The 19849-nt window shown below is 32.4% G+C and overlaps 2 protein-coding genes across 4 annotated transcripts; both read right to left on the bottom strand.

Annotated features, from left to right (window-relative positions):
- LOC108224004 (uncharacterized) lies at positions 1-4160 on the bottom strand. Of its 2 annotated transcripts, none has more exons than XM_017398518.2 (8): positions 4017-4160; positions 3816-3887; positions 3719-3735; positions 3460-3616; positions 1870-1898; positions 688-761; positions 336-421; positions 1-227 (listed from the first exon to the last, which is right to left on the bottom strand). In XM_017398518.2, the coding sequence occupies exons 2-8, from the start codon at positions 3847-3849 to the stop codon at positions 190-192; spliced, it is 435 nt and encodes a 144-aa protein (XP_017254007.1). In that variant the 5' UTR covers positions 3850-3887; positions 4017-4160; the 3' UTR covers positions 1-189. The 2 variants fall into 2 exon arrangements, with proteins under 2 accessions (XP_017254007.1, XP_017254008.1); XM_017398519.2 differs by lacking the exon at positions 1-227 and adding an exon at positions 1386-1468 and having other exon boundaries at positions 357-421.
- Positions 4161-7343: 3183 nt separating this feature from the next.
- On the bottom strand, positions 7344-12586 carry LOC108224053 (uncharacterized). 2 transcript variants are annotated; one of them, XM_017398601.2, is made up of 8 exons: positions 12489-12586; positions 12259-12294; positions 12147-12172; positions 11882-12041; positions 9332-9360; positions 8094-8167; positions 7747-7832; positions 7344-7635 (listed from the first exon to the last, which is right to left on the bottom strand). In XM_017398601.2, exons 2-8 carry the CDS (start codon positions 12287-12289, stop codon positions 7580-7582), a joined length of 462 nt encoding a protein of 153 aa, XP_017254090.1. In that variant the 5' UTR covers positions 12290-12294; positions 12489-12586; the 3' UTR covers positions 7344-7579. The 2 variants fall into 2 exon arrangements, with proteins under 2 accessions (XP_017254090.1, XP_017254089.1); XM_017398600.2 differs by lacking the exon at positions 12489-12586 and having other exon boundaries at positions 12259-12419.
- Between the last annotated feature and the right edge of the window lie 7263 nt (positions 12587-19849).

The following is a 19849-nucleotide window of genomic DNA, read 5'->3' as shown; positions in this document are numbered from 1 at the left end:
TATCATAAAAGGACAGCTTCCAGTATATTGCATTCTTTTAGCTAAAGTTCGAATAGTCGATTTATATAAACATAGGTCATAGATATTAGTCATAGATATAGCCATATACACACCATATTTTGCTTGGAACAAAAGCTTTCTGTAGATTAAAAACAAAAAGTCCTCCTAAATATCATCTTGAATTGAAGATCACCCACGCGGATATACATCACAAATTCCACTCGAACCTGAAAATTGATTATAAAGAGATGCATTAGACAAATCTCCGATCATTTTGACATCTTCTAATTTCACCATCTAGCTCCAAGAGAGCAAAGGAGACGCACAATACTGACCTCTAAGCCTCGTAGCGCTATCCTCGTTCAACTCGACAAAGAAAAGATTGGCCCTTTCCACGGAACAGGCAATGAACAGGTCTTCACTGTACATGTTTTGCATATAAAATAATAATCAAAATCAAGTAATATTGTTTAGTAGTCACAGTACAAAGCACCAAATATGAATGAAGGGTATTGCTTTACCACATCTGCATGATGTGGCACATAATTTCCCACTTATATTAATTTTGGTGGTTCGATTCCTTTCACTCTACAATATAATAATTTTATACATACAAAAACAAAAATCCAAGAGAGCACAGCTACATTTACTAAAAGCAAATAAACTATAGAGAACAAGGTAAGATACCAGCCAATTCCTTTCAGCACTTTAAGAAAGTCCTCCACTGTACAACTTTCAGCTTCCATTTCCACATGATAAATCTAAGAGAGACATTAGTTCAATACAGATATGGTACATCTCAAGATAGAGAAAACAGAGAAAGCTGCCAAAAATTATGTCAAATATCATAGAGAATGAATAATGCTTGCCGATTCATCAGCGACAGCAAAATCGAGGATGAAAATAACGAGCATATGTAAATATAAATGAGTATATCCACTCAGTTGTAATGTAGAGATGGAAAAGAATAAGAAGTACAAAAAAAAAACCTTCAACATGTCTAAGAGACCCCAATTTGTCTTTGCATCCAAGGTTATCTAAGAAAACATCAGCATCCCCCCACCAAATACATTTTTCTGTTTATAGCCAGCTTAAATAATGAGGTTAAACGAACTTTAAAAGCCTTTTATGGGTCATACAACACAACAGTAGCACAACTCCAAATTTACTAAGCACAAGAAATGCAAACACAATGAACGTCCACTTTGAGATTGAAAGTGCCTAAAGATGGCATAGAGATTGAAAGGAGGGTTATGATATTATGCTAGAAAAAGGTAACATTATTTTTGAACTGACTAAAGTCAAGGAAGCTTTCAGATCCTACGCACAGCATAATGATAAACAGAAACAAGAAATATTATTATGAATCACACTGCAATCTATACCTTAAGAACATCCTCAAATGGATATAAATCAACATCTGGATGTTCATCACTATAGTGTGTTTCTCCAAGGAGCTAGCACAAGCCTTTGATCAAGATAACACAAACTCAAACAGCTAGGCAAAATTACTACTGCAATAATAGTATAATCTCCCAACTACATTAACAGTCAAATTGGAAAATAGTTTTCAAATCAATGAACACTAAGAAAAACCCATAAGAACGAATCTTTTAGGAGAACCTATGGGATAAGAGTTGTACATGTGAGTTGATTAGAATTAAGAAAATATATAATTATGCAAGATAACAATTAAGAAATTCTTGGTTATATTCCAACAGAAACGAAATATGACATTGTTTCATTTGTCCCTTAGAATATGTTAGAACAAATTCACATTAGTCAGCAGAAAAAGGACAGAGTTATCACAAATTAATAAGGGAAGCGACATGAATATAAACTAAAGAATATAAACAAACATGCAATCACCTTGGTTCGATCAAACTTGCCACCAATCCCTGTCCAAAACAATATCTAAAGAATCAGAAAACAAAATTCCATACAATAGCACAAAACAGATGAGAGATATAAAGAAAAAATCAGTTCGACACATTATTATTAGCATTTACTATACAGGAAGTGATAGCTTCGACACAACATCAACTATAAAAGTATAAAACTACCAAAAAAATTACAATCAGGGCATTATCCCTTCACTAGATCTGTTTCAAGTCCTTTCATGGTGTCTTTCTACCTAGGACTGTAAATGAGTTGATACGCTCGAGTGAGAGAGCTAGAGAGACTGGACAAATTTTGGGCATCTGGTGGAGTAAGCAGTTCTGTAAACTAAGTTCTAAAGATTATATTAAAATTTTAACATCAATAAGTTGAATTTCATAAACAGATAAATAATTTTCCAAGTACAATTTTTTATTCAACCTCTAAATTTCTAATTATATTTTTCGCGTTCCAGATGATATGTACTTATTTAGTATACAATTAAATAATTATACAACATTAAAAAAATTTAGTGATACTTCTTCAGTCCAAATTTATCTATCTTGTTTGACTCTGTGGTCAAATTGACCAAATTTTAACTGAAATTTACATATATAAAATAATTATGAAAAATATATTATTTAGAATTTAAATCTATTCTACTTTAAAATGTATTTTTTCGATTTTCAAGATCATGTAAGAATAATTACTAATTACCGGTCAAAGTTTGATCAAATTGACTACAAAAAATCAAACAAGACAGATAAATAATTCTACCTCCTTTTGAGAGGTCGTTATCTCTTTATCTGCCGTACTTCTCCAATAATCAACAAAAGCATGTGCGATGAATGTAAACACATTTGCTTAAATTCTACAAACGGAAGCCAGTTATGGTGATAAAATGTTTCTAGTTCAAGTTTCCCCTTCTAAGTTCTGATATACAGTATAAATCTCTTGAGATCCAAGTGTTACTAAATGAAGATGTACAATGATTTAGTTATTCTTTACATTACCTCTTTTTTACCATTGCAAGTTCTTTTTAGGAAAACGAAAGCAGTAGCATAGTTCTTTTTGACATATATAGCTTTTACATTGTAATCTTTTATGTTCAATAATTTCTGTTTACAAATAGTTCTAGTCTAGAATTAGAAGAGTTGTGAGCAAATTTTCAATTGCTTCAACAATGTCGCTAAGCAAAGGGTATGGGGATGAGAAGAGAAGTGGCTTTGCAAATATGTGAAAATCATAAATTCCCGATTAAATTAGCACCAGAACCGGAAATAGAGCAGGAGAGCTATACTCAAATTCTGAGCAAAAGTTGCAAAAATTATTGAGATTCTAATTAAGTTGCAGAAAAACAAGCAGGATCTAACTAAGTCTTAAACCTCAACTAAACAGGCTACTAAGTTCAAAACCAGGAAATTTAATGTAAAGCTCTTAAAGTTCCAAACAAAAGGATTACGATGGATCCAAGCACAAACAGAGTGGTTTATTTCTGTCAAGTACCTCCGCAAACTAGTGATGTCTTCTATAAAACAAAAGGCTTTATGTAACAATAAAAACAAAACATGGAAAACTTACAACGCATTTTCGCTGATGGCGTCCAACACAAGCCTAAAAGTTCAGTATCATCTTCAGGATACTGGTACAAACTACCGCCGCCTTCAAATCGACCAAATATCTTAGGAACTCCTGACATGTCAACCTCTGCTTTATAGATATTTCGTGGTTCCATGGGCTGAAGCCAGAGCAGGGTAAGGATCGCCAGAACAGATCTAGAAATCAAATCTAGACTAAACGTAATTTCACAAAATTAAAACTCTGGGAAAATTGTACGTACCTGAGATTCAGAACCGCCTGCGCAGCAAAATAGGGGCAAGTGATAATTGTTATTACGATCAAACAAGAATATATACTCAATGTATACATATACTTACCATCACTATCATCAAACACGGGCACAAAAATCATCTTGTTTTTTATCTGGATGAACAAAATCACCTATAACCCTAGATTATAAATCGAAACACAAATCAATCTACCTATCCATACAGATAGACGAAGAGATAATATAAATTGAAAATTGATTGTGTGGCTGAAAATTACCTGTTCAAGATTATCAAAAAAAAAAAATTTACCTGTTCAAGGGGATTCTTCGTGCTGTGGCTGCCGGCCGAAGAAATTATTTATTGTAGTTTACTGATTTATCTTATTAATATCTTATACGCATAAAAGATAGTTTTGAGTTTTTCTATAGTTACAAAACCTCCTCCTTTTATTTGGTTTAGAACATAAAAAAACAAAAAAAAAACGTAATTTAATTACAAAACCCATTTTTATTTTATTTTTGCAAGAAGAACAGTAAAACTATTCTATTTATAAAACCCGCTTCTATTCCATTTTGAACATTGAAAGGATAATTTATAAATTTTTATTTTATATATAAATATTATTGAGATATAATTTAAAATTAAATATGAAAGAGGTCCTCGCACGTTCAAAAGAGTATCACTTTGGCAATCAAAGTAATAATAAATATAAGATAAAACAAATCAAACCAAATATACACTTGTAACCCTTAGAGCACACTCATCATATCTCTAATCTGAAAAGGTACGGAAGTTGTTTCTGTGAGATGCGGATTTAGTACAAGATAAAATATTGTGTGACATGTGTGAAAATATACGTTCTCCTATAGTTTTGTTACATAGGACCTACCTGTATCACAAAATCCTCAGTAAATTAAATGATTATCTTTAAATATAAGATAATTATCTTTAGATATGTGTTTGTCAAGTAAAATAACAACATACTATTTTTTAAATTATAGACAAATAATATATTCAATATCATTAAATCACAATGTCTTATAATTTCAACAAATTTTGCATAATGTCTTACAGGTCTAATTTAGTCAACGATTATAACCAATCACATTAGATATGCTCTTAGAATCCTTATTCCCTAAATATGATATAAAAATATTTAATAAATATTATTTATTTCTTTGAGGCTATTACTATCAACATTTAATATAATTAATGACGAATAAAATGAGATATTCTGTTTGTTCCATGTAATTCTTTACATTTGAAGTGTTGAGTTTGATATGTATTTTAAAACACATATAAAATATAGTTTCATAACATTTTTTTTTTGGTTTTTTTGTTATTCTTAAAAAAAATTAAAATAAGTTATAAAATTATATTTTTGCGAGTCTTAAAATACGTGTCGATCACTCTCCTCTCGGTTGATCCTTTCCGGAGAATTAGAATTGGAGGGGACTGATGAGGCGACCATTTCGCGCGGTTCGGGGGCACTTGAGTCAGCCGCCGGCGCCCGACAGCGTCTTGACCCCTATCCAATTTTTGGGCCAATTCCCCCTTCGTACTATCAAAAAATTGAGATTTTTGCCGAATCCGAGTTTGCTGCTCCAACCATTACCAAACTAATACCCCCGGCACACCCCGAATATGGGGCCAGAAATTGCAGAGGAGCAGGATCCGAAACGGTGGCTGCTACAAGAATGGAATATTCCAAAGCATTGGCTTCTGAAAGAATTTGAAGTAGATCTTCTCTTTTTGTACGCGTACATCATTGACATTGTCACGACTAACCAAGCTCTGAGCTCTAAACTCGACTAACGGAATCGAATAAATTGGATTATGTCCTAATATTTTAAATTTTAATTTATTTGGTCTGAATTTAATACATAGAAGATAGAACTATAATATGCTATAATTTTCTTAATTAATTATATGTGTATATATGTCATTAATTTTAATTTCTAACTGTATATTTATATAATAGTATATTAAAAGAGTTGAATTTGAGCTTATATGAGCAATTTTATTTGATTCCCAAACATATGTAGCTAATATTTGACTATTTTAAGTAAGAAAACATGTTCTATACGAAAATTATGTTGAAACTTAGAAAATAATGGTTTAGTTGTATTTAATTAGTCATTTGAGTCACATTTTGGTTATGTGATTATTACGTGCCGAGTCCGAACAGGTTAATTAATCAAAATTATTAAGGGACAGAAAAGATATAATTATCCAAAGTTGATTCACTAAAAGTGAGAAATATATTATGTAATCTTAAATTTCACATTGAAAGAATAAAAAGTCTTTTTAGAGCTATATATGAAGGAGTTTGTTAAGTATGCGATTACTAATTTATTTATCGACGCCTACTACAAAGAGTCTTTTAGAGCTACACAAAAAGATGTTTGTGTTACCATCTGAATAGTTACTAATTTATTTATCGACCACCTATGCATATCATCATTTTCTAGACAATTAGACATCCAACCCGTAATCGTAGCGACCCAATTGCAAGAGGGGAGCTCTACGGAGGGTGCAAATGTGAAATGTATTACGAGCTTCAGTCTATCAATCATTGACAGACTAATAAATATCATGAAACTTTCCTTACTTCCTCCCCTGCTTATAATTACGAGAAGCCAATCACACAACACATTTATCTCCAAAATATCTCCTACTAAATACTACTACTGTAATGTTTGTGTTGAGCAAATCTCTCCGATCCTACAAAGTACAAACACAATACATATTCCTAAAGTTAGAAATGACATCTATAAGCTCATTTCCTTGCTCTCCAATCCTACAAACACAAGTAAATATTCAAAATTAGAATTCACATCTATAAGCTCATTTCCTTGTAGTTGTCCGCTTTATCCTGATTTCTTTTTCATTTAAAGCTGCCTCTTCCACTTCCGACAAAAAATATACTCCCTCCGTCCCACAATACATGTCTCTTTTGGAAGAAATTTTTGTCCCACAATACATGTCTACTTTTAGTTTCCAATGCAAATATATTGCAAATATTCCAAAATTACCCTTCTTGAAAGTTGTATAACAATTAATGGAGGTTGAATAAAAGTCTACATTCATGCATTTATTAGGGGTAGAGGTGAGAAAATTTTATCTAATCAATGCTTTCTTAATATGCGTAATTTTTCCAAAAAAGACATGTATTGTGGGACGGAGGGAGTAAAAAGTTCCTGCTTCTTGCACAGAGTTCTTTGTTCTATATTCACTTGTTTCATCAACTTATGCAATTAATTAAGCTCAAATATTCACATCTTATGCTTATGTCAATAAAGTATTCAGTTTCCCTCGACAGTGCTCCTTAATTAATGCCTCTTTATTCATATAGTTACTTCTAGTCTTCAGATATTCTGTAGACAATCAACATAAAATCTGAACTACCTGTTAAGTATCTGGCTATCTGCCCTTCTAAGTTCTAACCATGTCCACCTATGTAACGCAACTGTACCCGGACCACATAAAATATTTTCAATTAGTTCATATCTTGAAAACTCAAAGTGGTTCCCTGAGGAAAGCAAGGACACAAGATGCAGCCAAGAAGAGAACAAGAACTTTGAGAATGCACTTGCTTTGTTCGAAAGGAAAAAAGCTGTATCATGCACGCTAAAATTTTAACATAAAACGACAGCTTCCACTATCTTGCATTCATTTAGCTAAAGATCGTATACTCAATTTATCAGATAAATCAATGCACCTCGGGCATAGATATTAGTTCATCAACCATATTGCTGATTTAGGTAACAAAACACTCTTTTATATAAAGTAAAGGAAATTTGGCTTCTACCCTCATAAAATGCTGCATTCAGGAACAAATGCTTTCTTTAAATTAAAAACCAGAAGTCCTCTTAATCATCTTCAATAAGTTCATCACGCGAATATACATCGCTAATTCCACTAGAATCTGTAAATCCAATATAAAGAAAGAGATGCATTAGACAAATCTCCGATCATTTGACATTTTCTAACTTCACCAAATTGCTCTAGAAGAGTGAAGGAGACACACGGTACTGACCTCTGAGCCTTGTAGCATTATCCTCGTTCAACTCAGCAAAGAAACGATTGGCCCGTTCCACAGAACAGGCGATGAACATGCTTTCACTGCACATGTTTTGCATATAAATAATAGTCAAAATCAGGTAATACTATCTGGTAGTCACATACAAAATATCAAATATGACTTGAAAATATAAGAGATCTGCATGATGTGGCACATAATTTCCCACTTATGCTAGTTTTGTGGTTCAATTTCTTTCACTTTATAATATAACTTTAGACTACATACAAAAACAAAAATCCAAGAGAGCATAGCTACTACATTTACTTGAAACAAGATAACCTATAGAGAACAAGACAACATACCACCCAATTCCTTTCAGCACTTTAAGAAAGTCCTCCACTTTACCACTTTCAGCTTCCACTACCACATGATAAATCTAAGAAAGACATAATATGCAACATTAGTTCAAAACAGACATGGTACATCACAAGATAGAGAAAATGGAGGAAGCAGCCAGAGATTATATCAAATAACAGAGGATGAACAATGCTTGTCGAATCATAAGCAAGTGAAATGGAGAACGAAAATATATGAGTGCATGTAAATATAAACGAGCATATCCACTCACTTGCAATGTAGAGATGGAAAAGAATAAGAAGTAAAAAATAGCTTCAACATGTCTAGCATGTCAAAGAAACACCAATTTCTCTTTCCATCCAAGATTATCACAGAAAACATCAACATCCCCATACACCTTTCTAGTTGAATGCAGCTTAAATAATGAGATGAAATGAACTTCCAATGCCTTCTATGGGTAATACAACATAGCACAACTCCATATTTACTACACACAAGACATGCAAACATGGTAGATGTTTCAATTTGAGATTAGTTCCTAAATATGGCATACAGATTGAAAGGAGGGATATGATATTATGCGATAAAAGAGGTAACATTACTTTTTAACTGACTACAGTCAAGGAAGCTTTCAGATCTTAAACACAATAAATAGCAAAGTGATAAACAAAACAAGAAGTATTATTAAGAACCGCACTGCAATCTATACCTTAGGAACATCCCCAAATTGATAATTTAACATTTAGATGTTCCTAACTAAAGTGTGCTTCTCCAAGGAGCTAGCACAAGCTTATTGATCCAGCTAATAGTAGAATTGATAATGCAATAATAGTAAAATTACTACTGCAATAATAGTAGAATCTCCCAACTACATTTACTGTCCAAATTGGAAAATAGTTTTCAAATCAATGGACACACAAAAAAAAAAACCATAACAAAGAACCTATATAGGGGGAACCTATATAAAATAATGGGTCTAAGAGTCGTACACGTGAATTGATTAGAATTGAGAAAATATAATATTGTGGCAGAAAAAAATTTAAAAAATCCTAAGTTATATTCCAACAAAAACAAAGGGTGACATGGTTTCCATTGCCCCTTCGAATATGTTCTAACATATTCACATTAGTCAACAGAACTTTTTTTTTTCTGCAAGAGGGACAAAGTTATCACAAACTAATAAAGAAAGCAGCAGGAAGCGATATGAATATAAACTAAAGAAAATAAACAAACAAGCAATCACCTCGGTTTGATCGAACTTGCCACCAATCCCTGTCCAAAACAATATTTAAAGAATCAATAAACAAAATTCCATATGATAGCACAAAACAGATTGGAGATAATGAAAACAACAGTCGAATCACATTACTATTAGCATACAGCCATACACTATCCAAGAAGTCATATCTTCCACACAACATCTACTAATAAAATTATAAAACTACAGAAAAGAAGATGACAATGCACTCTCCCTTCACGAGATTTTTTTAAGTTCATGGTTTCTTTCTACCTCCTTTTGAGAGTTCGTTATCTCTTTACCTCTCGTGCTTCTCTGGTGCTTAACAAAGGCATTGCACTCTTGGCAGGAAACTAGGTCTTAGGTAGTAGCATAGTTATTACCTTGGAATTGAATGGTGCAAAGTTTCCTGACTAGTCGTAAAACGTCGACAAACAAGTCGAGCATATACATATATATAGAATATATAATAGAGGGTACAAACATCAATTTCATAGTTGAAATTACTAGTAGCAGCTAATAAATTCGAATCTGAGCATAAAAAAATGCAGAATGTACACTATAAGAAAATACTGAATGGTATGCAGTAAGTCTACTGTGTACAAAAACAGTAAAGCAGATTGGATGCAGTAAGGTCAATATGATGCAACAATGGTTGTAATTTTAAAATGTAATGAAGATTGCAAGGTAGATCTACTGAATGATTGTAAAGTTGATATGAATGTAATGTTTAAAATAATATATAGTGCAATTGTATGTAATGTTTGAAATGATATGTGTGCAAATGTGAAAGAGGATTACTCATTAGGGATATGAAAGAAATTAAAACTTGATTGTATAAAGAGTTAGAAGTTTAAAACTGTGATAAGGTATATTTCAATAGCTTGTCATGTTTGTAACGTTAATCACAAGAAATTGCAAGGGTGAAATGTTATTTTCTGGATTAATTGTGTACAACAAATCAGTGTTTGACAATAAAAATCTCGTAGCACCTCAATGCAATTTATTAAATCTCACAATAACTTGGATAGCATTTTAATTAAATAAAAATGAAGTTGGATAATTTGAACATAACTCAGAGTGTATATAGATTACATATTACATCCGATCCTCTGATACTATGTTACACAGATTACATAGGAAAACCATGTTTTTATGCTAAAATTTTGTATGACATACTTTATTATTATAAACTTGAATAACTATAACATCTTACAAGTAACATAAGCAAACCTAATAGTGACTTTTCTTTGGCTGGAGTGAGTTCACCTCAAACAAACAAACAAACATATATATATATATATATATATATATATATATAGGCAATTGCTCAAATAGAAACCACTAAAATAAAAACTAAAATGGAAACCCAAAGAAACTATACCTAAATGACCTCACCCACTCTTTATATGTCATTACCCACCTAGGGCCCACCCTCACCCCACTCAATCCACCCCGGGCCCGCTAGGGCCTCGCCAAGGCTCTTCACAGGCCCTAGACAGGCTCCAGACAGTCTTAAAGAGCCAAACCTTGGTCCCACCATTGTCCCGCTAGGCCCCGACCCAGCTTATTAGGCCCCACTTAGACCCCGTCTAGGTCCATCTCGAGGTCCATCCCCGGTCCCAAAACCCGCATCATTCTACTTAATCGCATTGGTTTCTATTTGGTTTCTATTCTAGTAGTTTCTATTGGAGTAGGACCCTATAAATATATATATATATATATATATATATATATATATATATATATATATCTTTGTGATCAATGTAAACACATTTGCTTAAATTCTAGAAATTGAAACCTTTATGGTGATCAAATGTTTCTATTTCAATGTTTCGCTTCTGATATACAGTATAAATCTCTTGAGATCCAAGTGTTACTAGGAAAACTTGAATAGATCTTAATGTAAATGTACAGTGATTTAGTTATTCTTTACATAACCTCTGTTCTACCAGCCCCGATTCCTTGTTCTTTTCACATAGTTCCTTTGACAAATATAGCTTGTAATCCTTTTGGTTAGACAATTTTTTGTTCACAAAACTAGCCTAGGATTCAAAGAGTTATAAGCACATCTTCAATTGCTTCAACAATCATTTGCAAAGAATCTTACTGCGTAACGTCTGAATGTTTTGAGTCCTGACTTCTGTGGTATATATATTATGAACGTAACAATCTTTGTAGGGATTTCTCGCGACAAATTCGGTTGGGAGTTTGGGATTCTTTGGCGAATCCCTGATGTGTAAATCAAGTTTTTCTATATAAAATTAAATTCTCCCGTAAATGAGGTAATGTATCTTAACAGTTTTTTGAATTTCACCCTGTATCACTTGAGCTGTGAGCAAAAGTTCCCGATAAAACTTAAGAAGCATACTGATGCAGAATGTTGTTTCTAGGCTCTTTAGATATGCTTTATATATATGACTCAGGATTTATATTTCCGCTAAAATTGTTTTCAAGTTTTGGACAAATTTACACACAAGGAGTTTACCATTTAAATAATTACTTTTAAAAAAAAAGGCTTTATGTAACATTAAGAATAAAACATAGAAAACTCACAACGCATTCTCGGTGATGATCGGTTCGAACACAAGCTTAGAAGTTCATCATCATCTTCGGGATACTTGTACACACCACCCCCGCCATCTAAGCTACAAAATATCCTAGGAACTCCTGATATATCAACCTTTGCTTTGTAGATAATATGTGGTTCCATGAGCTGAAGCAAGAGCAGGATAAGAAACGCAAACGCAGAACAAATCTAGCAATCAATCTAGACTACATGTAATTTCACAAAATCGAAACTCGGGAAAATTGCACATACCTTGTTGATCTGAGAGTTAGAACCGCCTGCACAGCGAAATAAGAGTAAGTGATAATTGTTCCACCTAAATATTTATCATCATTATCATCAAAAACAAAATATATATACTTACAATCGGTTTCGGACACGTGCACATAAATCATCTTATCTGGATGAATAAAATTAAAACCCAATCATCAATTAATGATACAATATGAAAACAAAACCCTAGAATTGAGAACCCTAGGCCTAGATTATAAATCCAAATACAAATCAATTATCAATCTACAAAGGTATACATGAAGAAAGACGACAAGACAACAAGAGAATATACATCGAAAATTGATTGTAACCGAAAATTACCTGGTGAGGGCGATTTGTAGGCCGCTTTTGTTTCCCTTCAAGTCTTCAACGACCTCATATACTTGGTTTTTATTTTAATAATATATATATATATATATATATATATATCATAATTCTAATTTGAATCGAATATTATAAGTTCTAATTTGAATAGATAGAATAATCTACTCCTATAATCTACTTCTACTTCTACTTATATATATATATAGGAATAGGATCAAATAAAAACTTTTTTAAGTTACAAACTTACAAACTTTTTTTTATTCTCCCATTGTGTTAATCCTTAGTTATATAAAGTATCCATGTTGAAAATTTTTCAAAAAACATCACAGTTTTTTAGAATAACGCATAAATAAATCGCGTTTTCAACACATTTATAACTGGGGTTCAACATCGGGTGTTGAACACTAATTATCATTGTGTTGAATATATCTAAAAAAATGTTTAAACTATACCTCTGGGGTTTGGGTAGGGTCTAGAAACATAAATATTAGTTATATAACATGTTTACCTTAGTTCTTACATTTAAAAATTGGTTTATGTACTTCTCCACCACTATTTTAATCGATGTTCAACAAAATATGTTAAAAAAATGTTGAACTCAAGTTATATATGTGTTGAACAAAAAAAGTTTGTAAGTTTGTAAGTTTGTACCAGAACTCTCCCCTATATATATAATATATAATATATAATAGCCCAACACGTTCGTGTCAAGCCTCCCTCCTGAGCAAATAAATTACCTAACGGAGGGTATTCGATTGGGATTTTAATGGATTGTTTTTAGTATATGGATTTTAATGGATTGTGTGTGATTTTGATTTTATGCGGATTCTTGATAAAATGTCGCAGAGTTTATAAAAGTTAAGCACAATGCTTCAAAATCCCATTGATTTTGGTGGGATTTCAAGAAACTTAAAATACACTGAAGAATGCCACAAAATCCATCATTTTATGAAATGCAAAAAAATCCATCAGCATTTGAATACCATCAGATTTTAATGGATTTTAAAGAATCCCAATTGAATACCATCGGATTTTAAAGCATAATTTAAAATCCCAATTGAATACCCCCGGATTTTGTAGCATAATTTAAAATTCCAATTGAATACCTCAAGATTTTAATGGATTTCAAACAATCCCAATCGAATACCCTCGGATTTGATGAATGCAAAAAAAATGCTTTAAAATCCCAATCCAATACCCCCCTCATAGCTTCGAACCCCAGCCTAATTCCGAACCCAAGCCCTCTTCATCACAATTACACCACTCAAACCACCTGAGCTACACAAGCAATTAACATTTTTATTCAAAAGCATTAAACTCATACATTAAAACTGTTGTATTTATATTCTTTTGAATATCTTATTTATTTGAGATAAATTATTATTTCAGGTAAGTCTCATATGTTTTTTACATGATAGATTGATATTCATAAATTAATTACTTACGTAATAGATTTAAATTTGAAAAAGAATTTGAACAATTGGGCTCGAGCCATGTTTCACATTTCAAAAAATGGATATAATTCATATTTGAATAAAATTGGACGAATTCAAATCTAACTTAATACTTTAAACGAGTACCGATACAATATTAGAGAAATTTAAGTCATGAATGTGAGAAATAAGCACAAAAACTAATATTTCAGTGAGCACCTTTGAAAGGTAAAATTGATGGACTTTTAACATGGACCATGTCATATTTATCTTTTTTAATTATAAAGGTGACTTATAAAGAGTTTACAATATTTTGAAGAACATGAAATTAGATAACTGAAAGAATATTTTAATTTAGATTACTTTTTATTTTAAACTTATGAATTCGGAATATGAAATGTAACCAAATCTTTTCCAAGAAAAATTATAGATATAAGAAAAGTGACAAAGACGACATCAAATTTGGTGTTAGAGAATATGTCTAAATGGTGTGATTTTGGTGATATATGAATTTGAAATATTATAATTTGTGATACAAAGGTGAATTTAGGGAAATTCTATGTTGTTAATCAAAAATCAACCAAATAATTATAAAACGTGTTTACGAGACCTACTAAAAAGAATTGAGTTATAAATTTTACTTGCTTAAAATAATATAACACAGAGAAATAAGTTATATATATATATTAAAGTCTTAAAACTATAATTTTAATATGTCATCCATCAATGTATAACATACGAGTTAAATAAAATGATTCAAACTATAATTAAATTAAATTAATCATTTACAAATTAAACTAATAAAATATAATTAATTCTGAAATGGATAATCCGACGCGGTAAGGTGAAAACTAATATCTGATTAAACAGGAATAGAACAAGAATAGTTTTCTATAATCAAGAATATCGAATACCTGATTTGATCTTTAACAATTGAAATGATATGCTACATTGCTCTCCCCTAAGAAATAAGAGTATCAAAATATTTAAAAATGTGATTTTGCACAAAGCTAAAAAAGTTACTATACGACTAATTAAACTAAATATTTCTTATTTTTATGAACTTCATAGTGCCAACTGACATCTACTCTATTTTTGCTATTTGAGATCTGGTTTATAACAATTACATGAAAAATCATTAATAGTCTTAATCAACAAGCTCAGAAAACTAATGATAAAAAATTAATATTTTATAACAAGACAATATTATAACACGCGGTATCAAAGTATAATCATCTAATATTTCAAATTAACAAAAAAAAAATATAAGGCATTGAAGTACTATATAATTGTTATGAAAATTAAAAGGGTAAGCCACATCAAACGTGTCGGAATTTTTCGGGTACAATTATAAAGTCAGTAGTTCAATTGATACTTTTATAACAAAGTAAGGTAGGGTCTTTTACATACAGTATATGTTTCAATTATTATTTATAGGAGGTGTGTGCAATATATGATAAAAAAGAATGTGTTGATAGTCCGTCCATCATATATCACTTAACTATTACACAAACGTACGCTCAAAAAAAGAGAAATAAATATAAAACAACGCGGACAACACATCTTTATCTAATCATGATTTAGGATATCGTAATTCACATATCAAGAACAAGTTTTCATATTGGATGAAATAATTTAATAATTTTCAACAATAAATTACAGATCTTTTTAATGATGTATAATATATTTAAATTCTAAAAGTTTCAGTATTAATTTCGAATACATTTTTGAACATGTTGATAATATGGTAGTGACCTCTATATCCTAATGAATTTGAATATAGAAAAATCAGTTCAAATGTTGTTTTTTATCCATAATTTTTTTTAAAATATAGTACATATTATTACTATCAATGCTATTAGATTGCAAATGTTACATTTCATATTTACATATTCTGTTAAAAAATAAGACGTAATAGTTATGCTCGAAATAATATGATGACACACGAATATTATTTAAAATATAACAAAAACTAGAGTCCCGTGCCTCGCACGTAGGGGTGCCCATAATTTGACAAAACCGATCAAACCGACCCAACCCGCCCCTACTTTTAGCCAACCCAACCCGATATTATTAAACCGAACTTTAAATGGGTTAAATATTTAAAAACCCGAATTAAATGGGTTGGGTTAGGGTTTTAATAATTTTTAACCCGTTCCAACCCGACATATATTACTCCCTCTGTCCCTCTCATTTCTTTACGGTTACTATTTTGGGATGTCCCTCTCATTTCTTTACGTTACTATAAATAGTAAGTTTTTCCAATCATTACACCCACTATCTTCCTCTACTATCTCATATTTAACAATAAAAACTACTATTACACCCACTACTTTCCTCCACTATCTCAAATCTATTATTAAATATTAGTAGGTCCCACCACTTTACCCACTTTTCATCTAACTTTACTCATTTTTCATATATCGTCTTGGTCTCCGTGTCCCCCTCCAATGTAAACTATTGAGGGGGACGGAGGGAGTATGTACTAACGAGCCATACTACTAGTTTACTAATCGACTTAGAAGTTAAGATTTTTTGATATTAATATGTTACATACTCAAATTATGAATTATATTTAATATAATGATGTTCAATTTATATGTAATGTATTTAGTTTTTTAGATTTTAGTGTATTATGATGTGTATATATGGTGATCAATTGTCTAATTGCATACTAGATTAAGTTAGCACGTGATTTTAATTCTTAAACTTCTAAATTATTTTATCACTGACGAACAAATACAAATTTATATTACACTAAATTTTATTTATAATTAACCCGATCAACCCGACTAATCCGATCAAACCGAACCAACCCAACCCGATTTTAATAAGGTTTACGATGGGTTCAAATTTTATAAAACCGATCTAATTGGATTGGATTACTAATTTGCTAGTAACCCGCCCAAACCGATCCGCGGGCACCCTGACTCGCACGGGCTTTTATGCTTCTATATATTAAAGGAGAATCAAGGATAAAATGAGCAAAGAAAATGCCGGTGAAATCACTTATATACCCTCAGTTTTCACATAATTTCTGCGGTGCCATCCCCTCTTCATTTTCTTTGTACTCTCGGACATTTTCTTTTATGCGTATATTGGGCATGTTTGTTTAACAGAAGCACCTTCTGCTTCTGGCTTCTTCTTCTATTGACCCGTTTGTGTAAATAAGTAGAATCACTTTTAAAAAGCTGAGAATGCTAGATTCTCGCTTCTGCTTCTTTCCCAAACACTTTATTAACTTATTTATTTCTCACTCCTAATCCATTTTTCTAATTTAAGAAGTCACTTCTTTTAAGTTTGTCCAAACGCCCCGTTATCCCGCTGCTTTTGATTTATTCAGCTATCCTCTCCTGCCAACAATTTATGTTATATACTGGGCTGTCTCTCCTGTATTGGGCTCTCTGTATTTGTATTACACACCCGCCTGGGTTATATCGCCGGCCGCCGGCTAAAGCATTATGGCTGAGAAGGCGGACGTGGAGACCGAAGCATACAGACACATATATGCGCTAACACAGTTGGTAACGAAATTGGATCTTGCGACCTAGGGTATCCATCATCGCCATTCGGAAGGGGAGGATCAAAGGTGTTGTATGACTTGTATTGGCGGGGCAGAGGAAGAGCCATGTGTCGAGGTAATTTTATCCACTCAACTCGGTGCTTATATCCCTGTCTTTACAGCCTCTGCATTTTCAGTTACTTACCCTTTTAATTTTTTGTTTATTCAATGATTTTCTTCTGGTAAAAATCGGGTCTCCGATTGATTTGATGATTGAATGTGTTTCAAAGGTAATTAAGTCATGTGCCCTTTTATTTTTATTTTTATATTTAGTACTTTCTTGTGATAAAAATCGTGTCTTGGATTGATTTGATGATTAATGTGCTTCAGAGGTAGTATGTGCTGATTTCACCTTCAAAACACAGCCTAAACTTGAGGTTTGAGGCCAAGCAATTATATCAGGAGCTTTCACCAAAATTCTCAAGCCTCAGAAGTTTAGGTGGTCTCCAAAGATGAAATTAGTACACACCTCAGACTACTATGAAGGCCAAATTTACGTACCATTCAACTACATGATTATGCTAACATGCATATTTGCGTACAAGATTGGCTACTTCAGGCGATATGCAAGCATGGTGAAGGATTAAACCAACAGAAATCCGTCGCTTAGGCAGCACCACATTTGTTCTGATTCTAATTTTCTAATTTTGACCTTAATGATAAGATATTTCAGATGCTCTTGTACTATTAACAGGATAGAATTATGTAAAATATAAAAACATCTTTAAGATCAATATACTTAAACAGCATACGGCCCAGGTACTGCAGAGAATCAAAACTGTAATCAGACATCCTATAACAGAACTGAAACTTTAAAACCCCAAGAAATTCAAATTCCATGTTAAACGACAATCAAACAGAAAGAGTGTCGGTAGATATCAGTATACCAAACTGTTTGAGAGATATACTTAGTGACAGAAGCAAACAAATTGTTAAAAGGCATTGTCTGAACAATACCCAGAGCATGATCCATCTCAATAGACTATCTTTTCATATTATTAGCTCAATAAGTAAAAAGTGTCTATCTTTATAGAAGTTGCATTGTGAATGTTTCTTTATTTTATACTTATCAATGGAATTGTGGAAATGAATACTTACAAAGATCACAAACCATTGTCAAGGGAACTAATGAGGCCATCTTCAAAATCATCTCCACAACTAGCACCGCGAAAACATGGAGATTCAGCGATGCCTTCTAATTGATCCTCTTCAGCATCTTCCGAGTCTAGCTTCAGCTTTTGTTTCATTAACCTTACCTGACCTTCCAACCAATTCCTTTCTGTCTTGTATTTTACCGCAATCCACTTCAGTGACTGAATAACATCTTTATCATGGAGTTGTTTCTCCTCAGCCAATCTCCGGTACTGTTTAGCCTCCATTTTAACCAAGCTCTTCTCATTCTGAACACGTAAAATCATTGCCATCATCTCCTCAGCAGCTGAGGCTGCTGCCAACCTCTCCTTTTCAAGCCCCATACACGCAGCATCTGCCCTGTCCAATCTTCACCAAGTTCATCAAGTCCATAACATCAAGTTCTTCATCGCCATCACAGAAATTAGAATCATCACCACCACTCCGCACTAATAACAAATTTCCACTTCCAAAGTCTATTTGCAATGCTATAGAAGATAGTTACTGTCTAAGCTGTTCCAGACAAAAACTAAAGGAATGAATGAACATGTTATCTTATAAACCTTTGTTAGTTTTCAAATTAATTAAACATAGAAAGAAGCGCATGTAGACTCTTTTTCAGTTGTTGGTTTTTAGATTTATGTCCAGGGAGTGGATCACATTATTCAATATTATATAAGCTAAGAACCAGATGTTTTACATGTGATAACATAACACTTGTATGTATCTTATAACCTGATGGCCTGTATTATGCCTGTTCCCCCTTTTAAGTGTCCAGAGCTAGAAAGCAGGGATACTTCATCTGGGTGAAGAACTGGGGGATACTTGGGGGTGCGGGGGTGCGGCGGAGTGCGGCGGGATACGCCACGTGGCGTATCGGTGGAGGCAGTGACGGGGATACGCGGGGGTGCGGGGATGGGGGTGCGGGAGTGGCACAAATCGTAATTTTTTACAACTTTTTTTTTTAAAAAAAAACTTAAAATTAGTTGGTCAAAATCATGGAAGCCATGATTATGCTCAATTGAATCACTTAAATTGCAATAGTTATATATGTATTCTAATTGTCAAGACTTAAAGATGATTAATTTAGTTATTCCACTATTTTGTTCTACTTAAATGCATCTTATGTATTATTTATATATATATAATATATATAATATTTTAATATTTGCCGTATCCCCCCGCACCCGTATCCCCATATTTTGGAATTTGACGAATTCCCGTATCCACGT

The sequence above is a fragment of the Daucus carota genome, chromosome 5 (genome assembly GCF_001625215.2).
Source record: "Daucus carota subsp. sativus chromosome 5, DH1 v3.0, whole genome shotgun sequence".
NCBI lineage: Eukaryota > Viridiplantae > Streptophyta > Magnoliopsida > Apiales > Apiaceae > Daucus > Daucus carota.
Note: the sequence above shows the minus strand (reverse complement) of the source record. Positions and strands in the feature narration are given on the sequence as shown.

Bases quoted from the DNA above. Each gene is read 5' to 3' on its own strand.
- LOC108224004 (XM_017398518.2), bottom strand. From the start codon at position 3,849: ATGATTTTTGTGCCCGTGTTTGATGATAGTGATG. The intron at 762-1,869 runs GTGATTGCATGT...TGTCTCTCTTAG, and splicing joins GCAAGTTTGATCGAACCAAG to ATTTATCATGTGGAAATGGA. The intron at 228-335 runs GTCAGTATTGTG...ATCAATTTTCAG, and splicing joins TAGCGCTACGAGGCTTAGAG to GTTCGAGTGGAATTTGTGAT.
- LOC108224053 (XM_017398601.2), bottom strand. From the start codon at position 12,289: ATGATTTATGTGCACGTGTCCGAAACCGATT. The intron at 12,173-12,258 runs GTAAGTATATAT...TTCGCTGTGCAG, and splicing joins GCACGTGTCCGAAACCGATT to GCGGTTCTAACTCTCAGATC. The intron at 8,168-9,331 runs GTGATTGCTTGT...TGTCTTTCTTAG, and splicing joins GCAAGTTCGATCAAACCGAG to ATTTATCATGTGGTAGTGGA.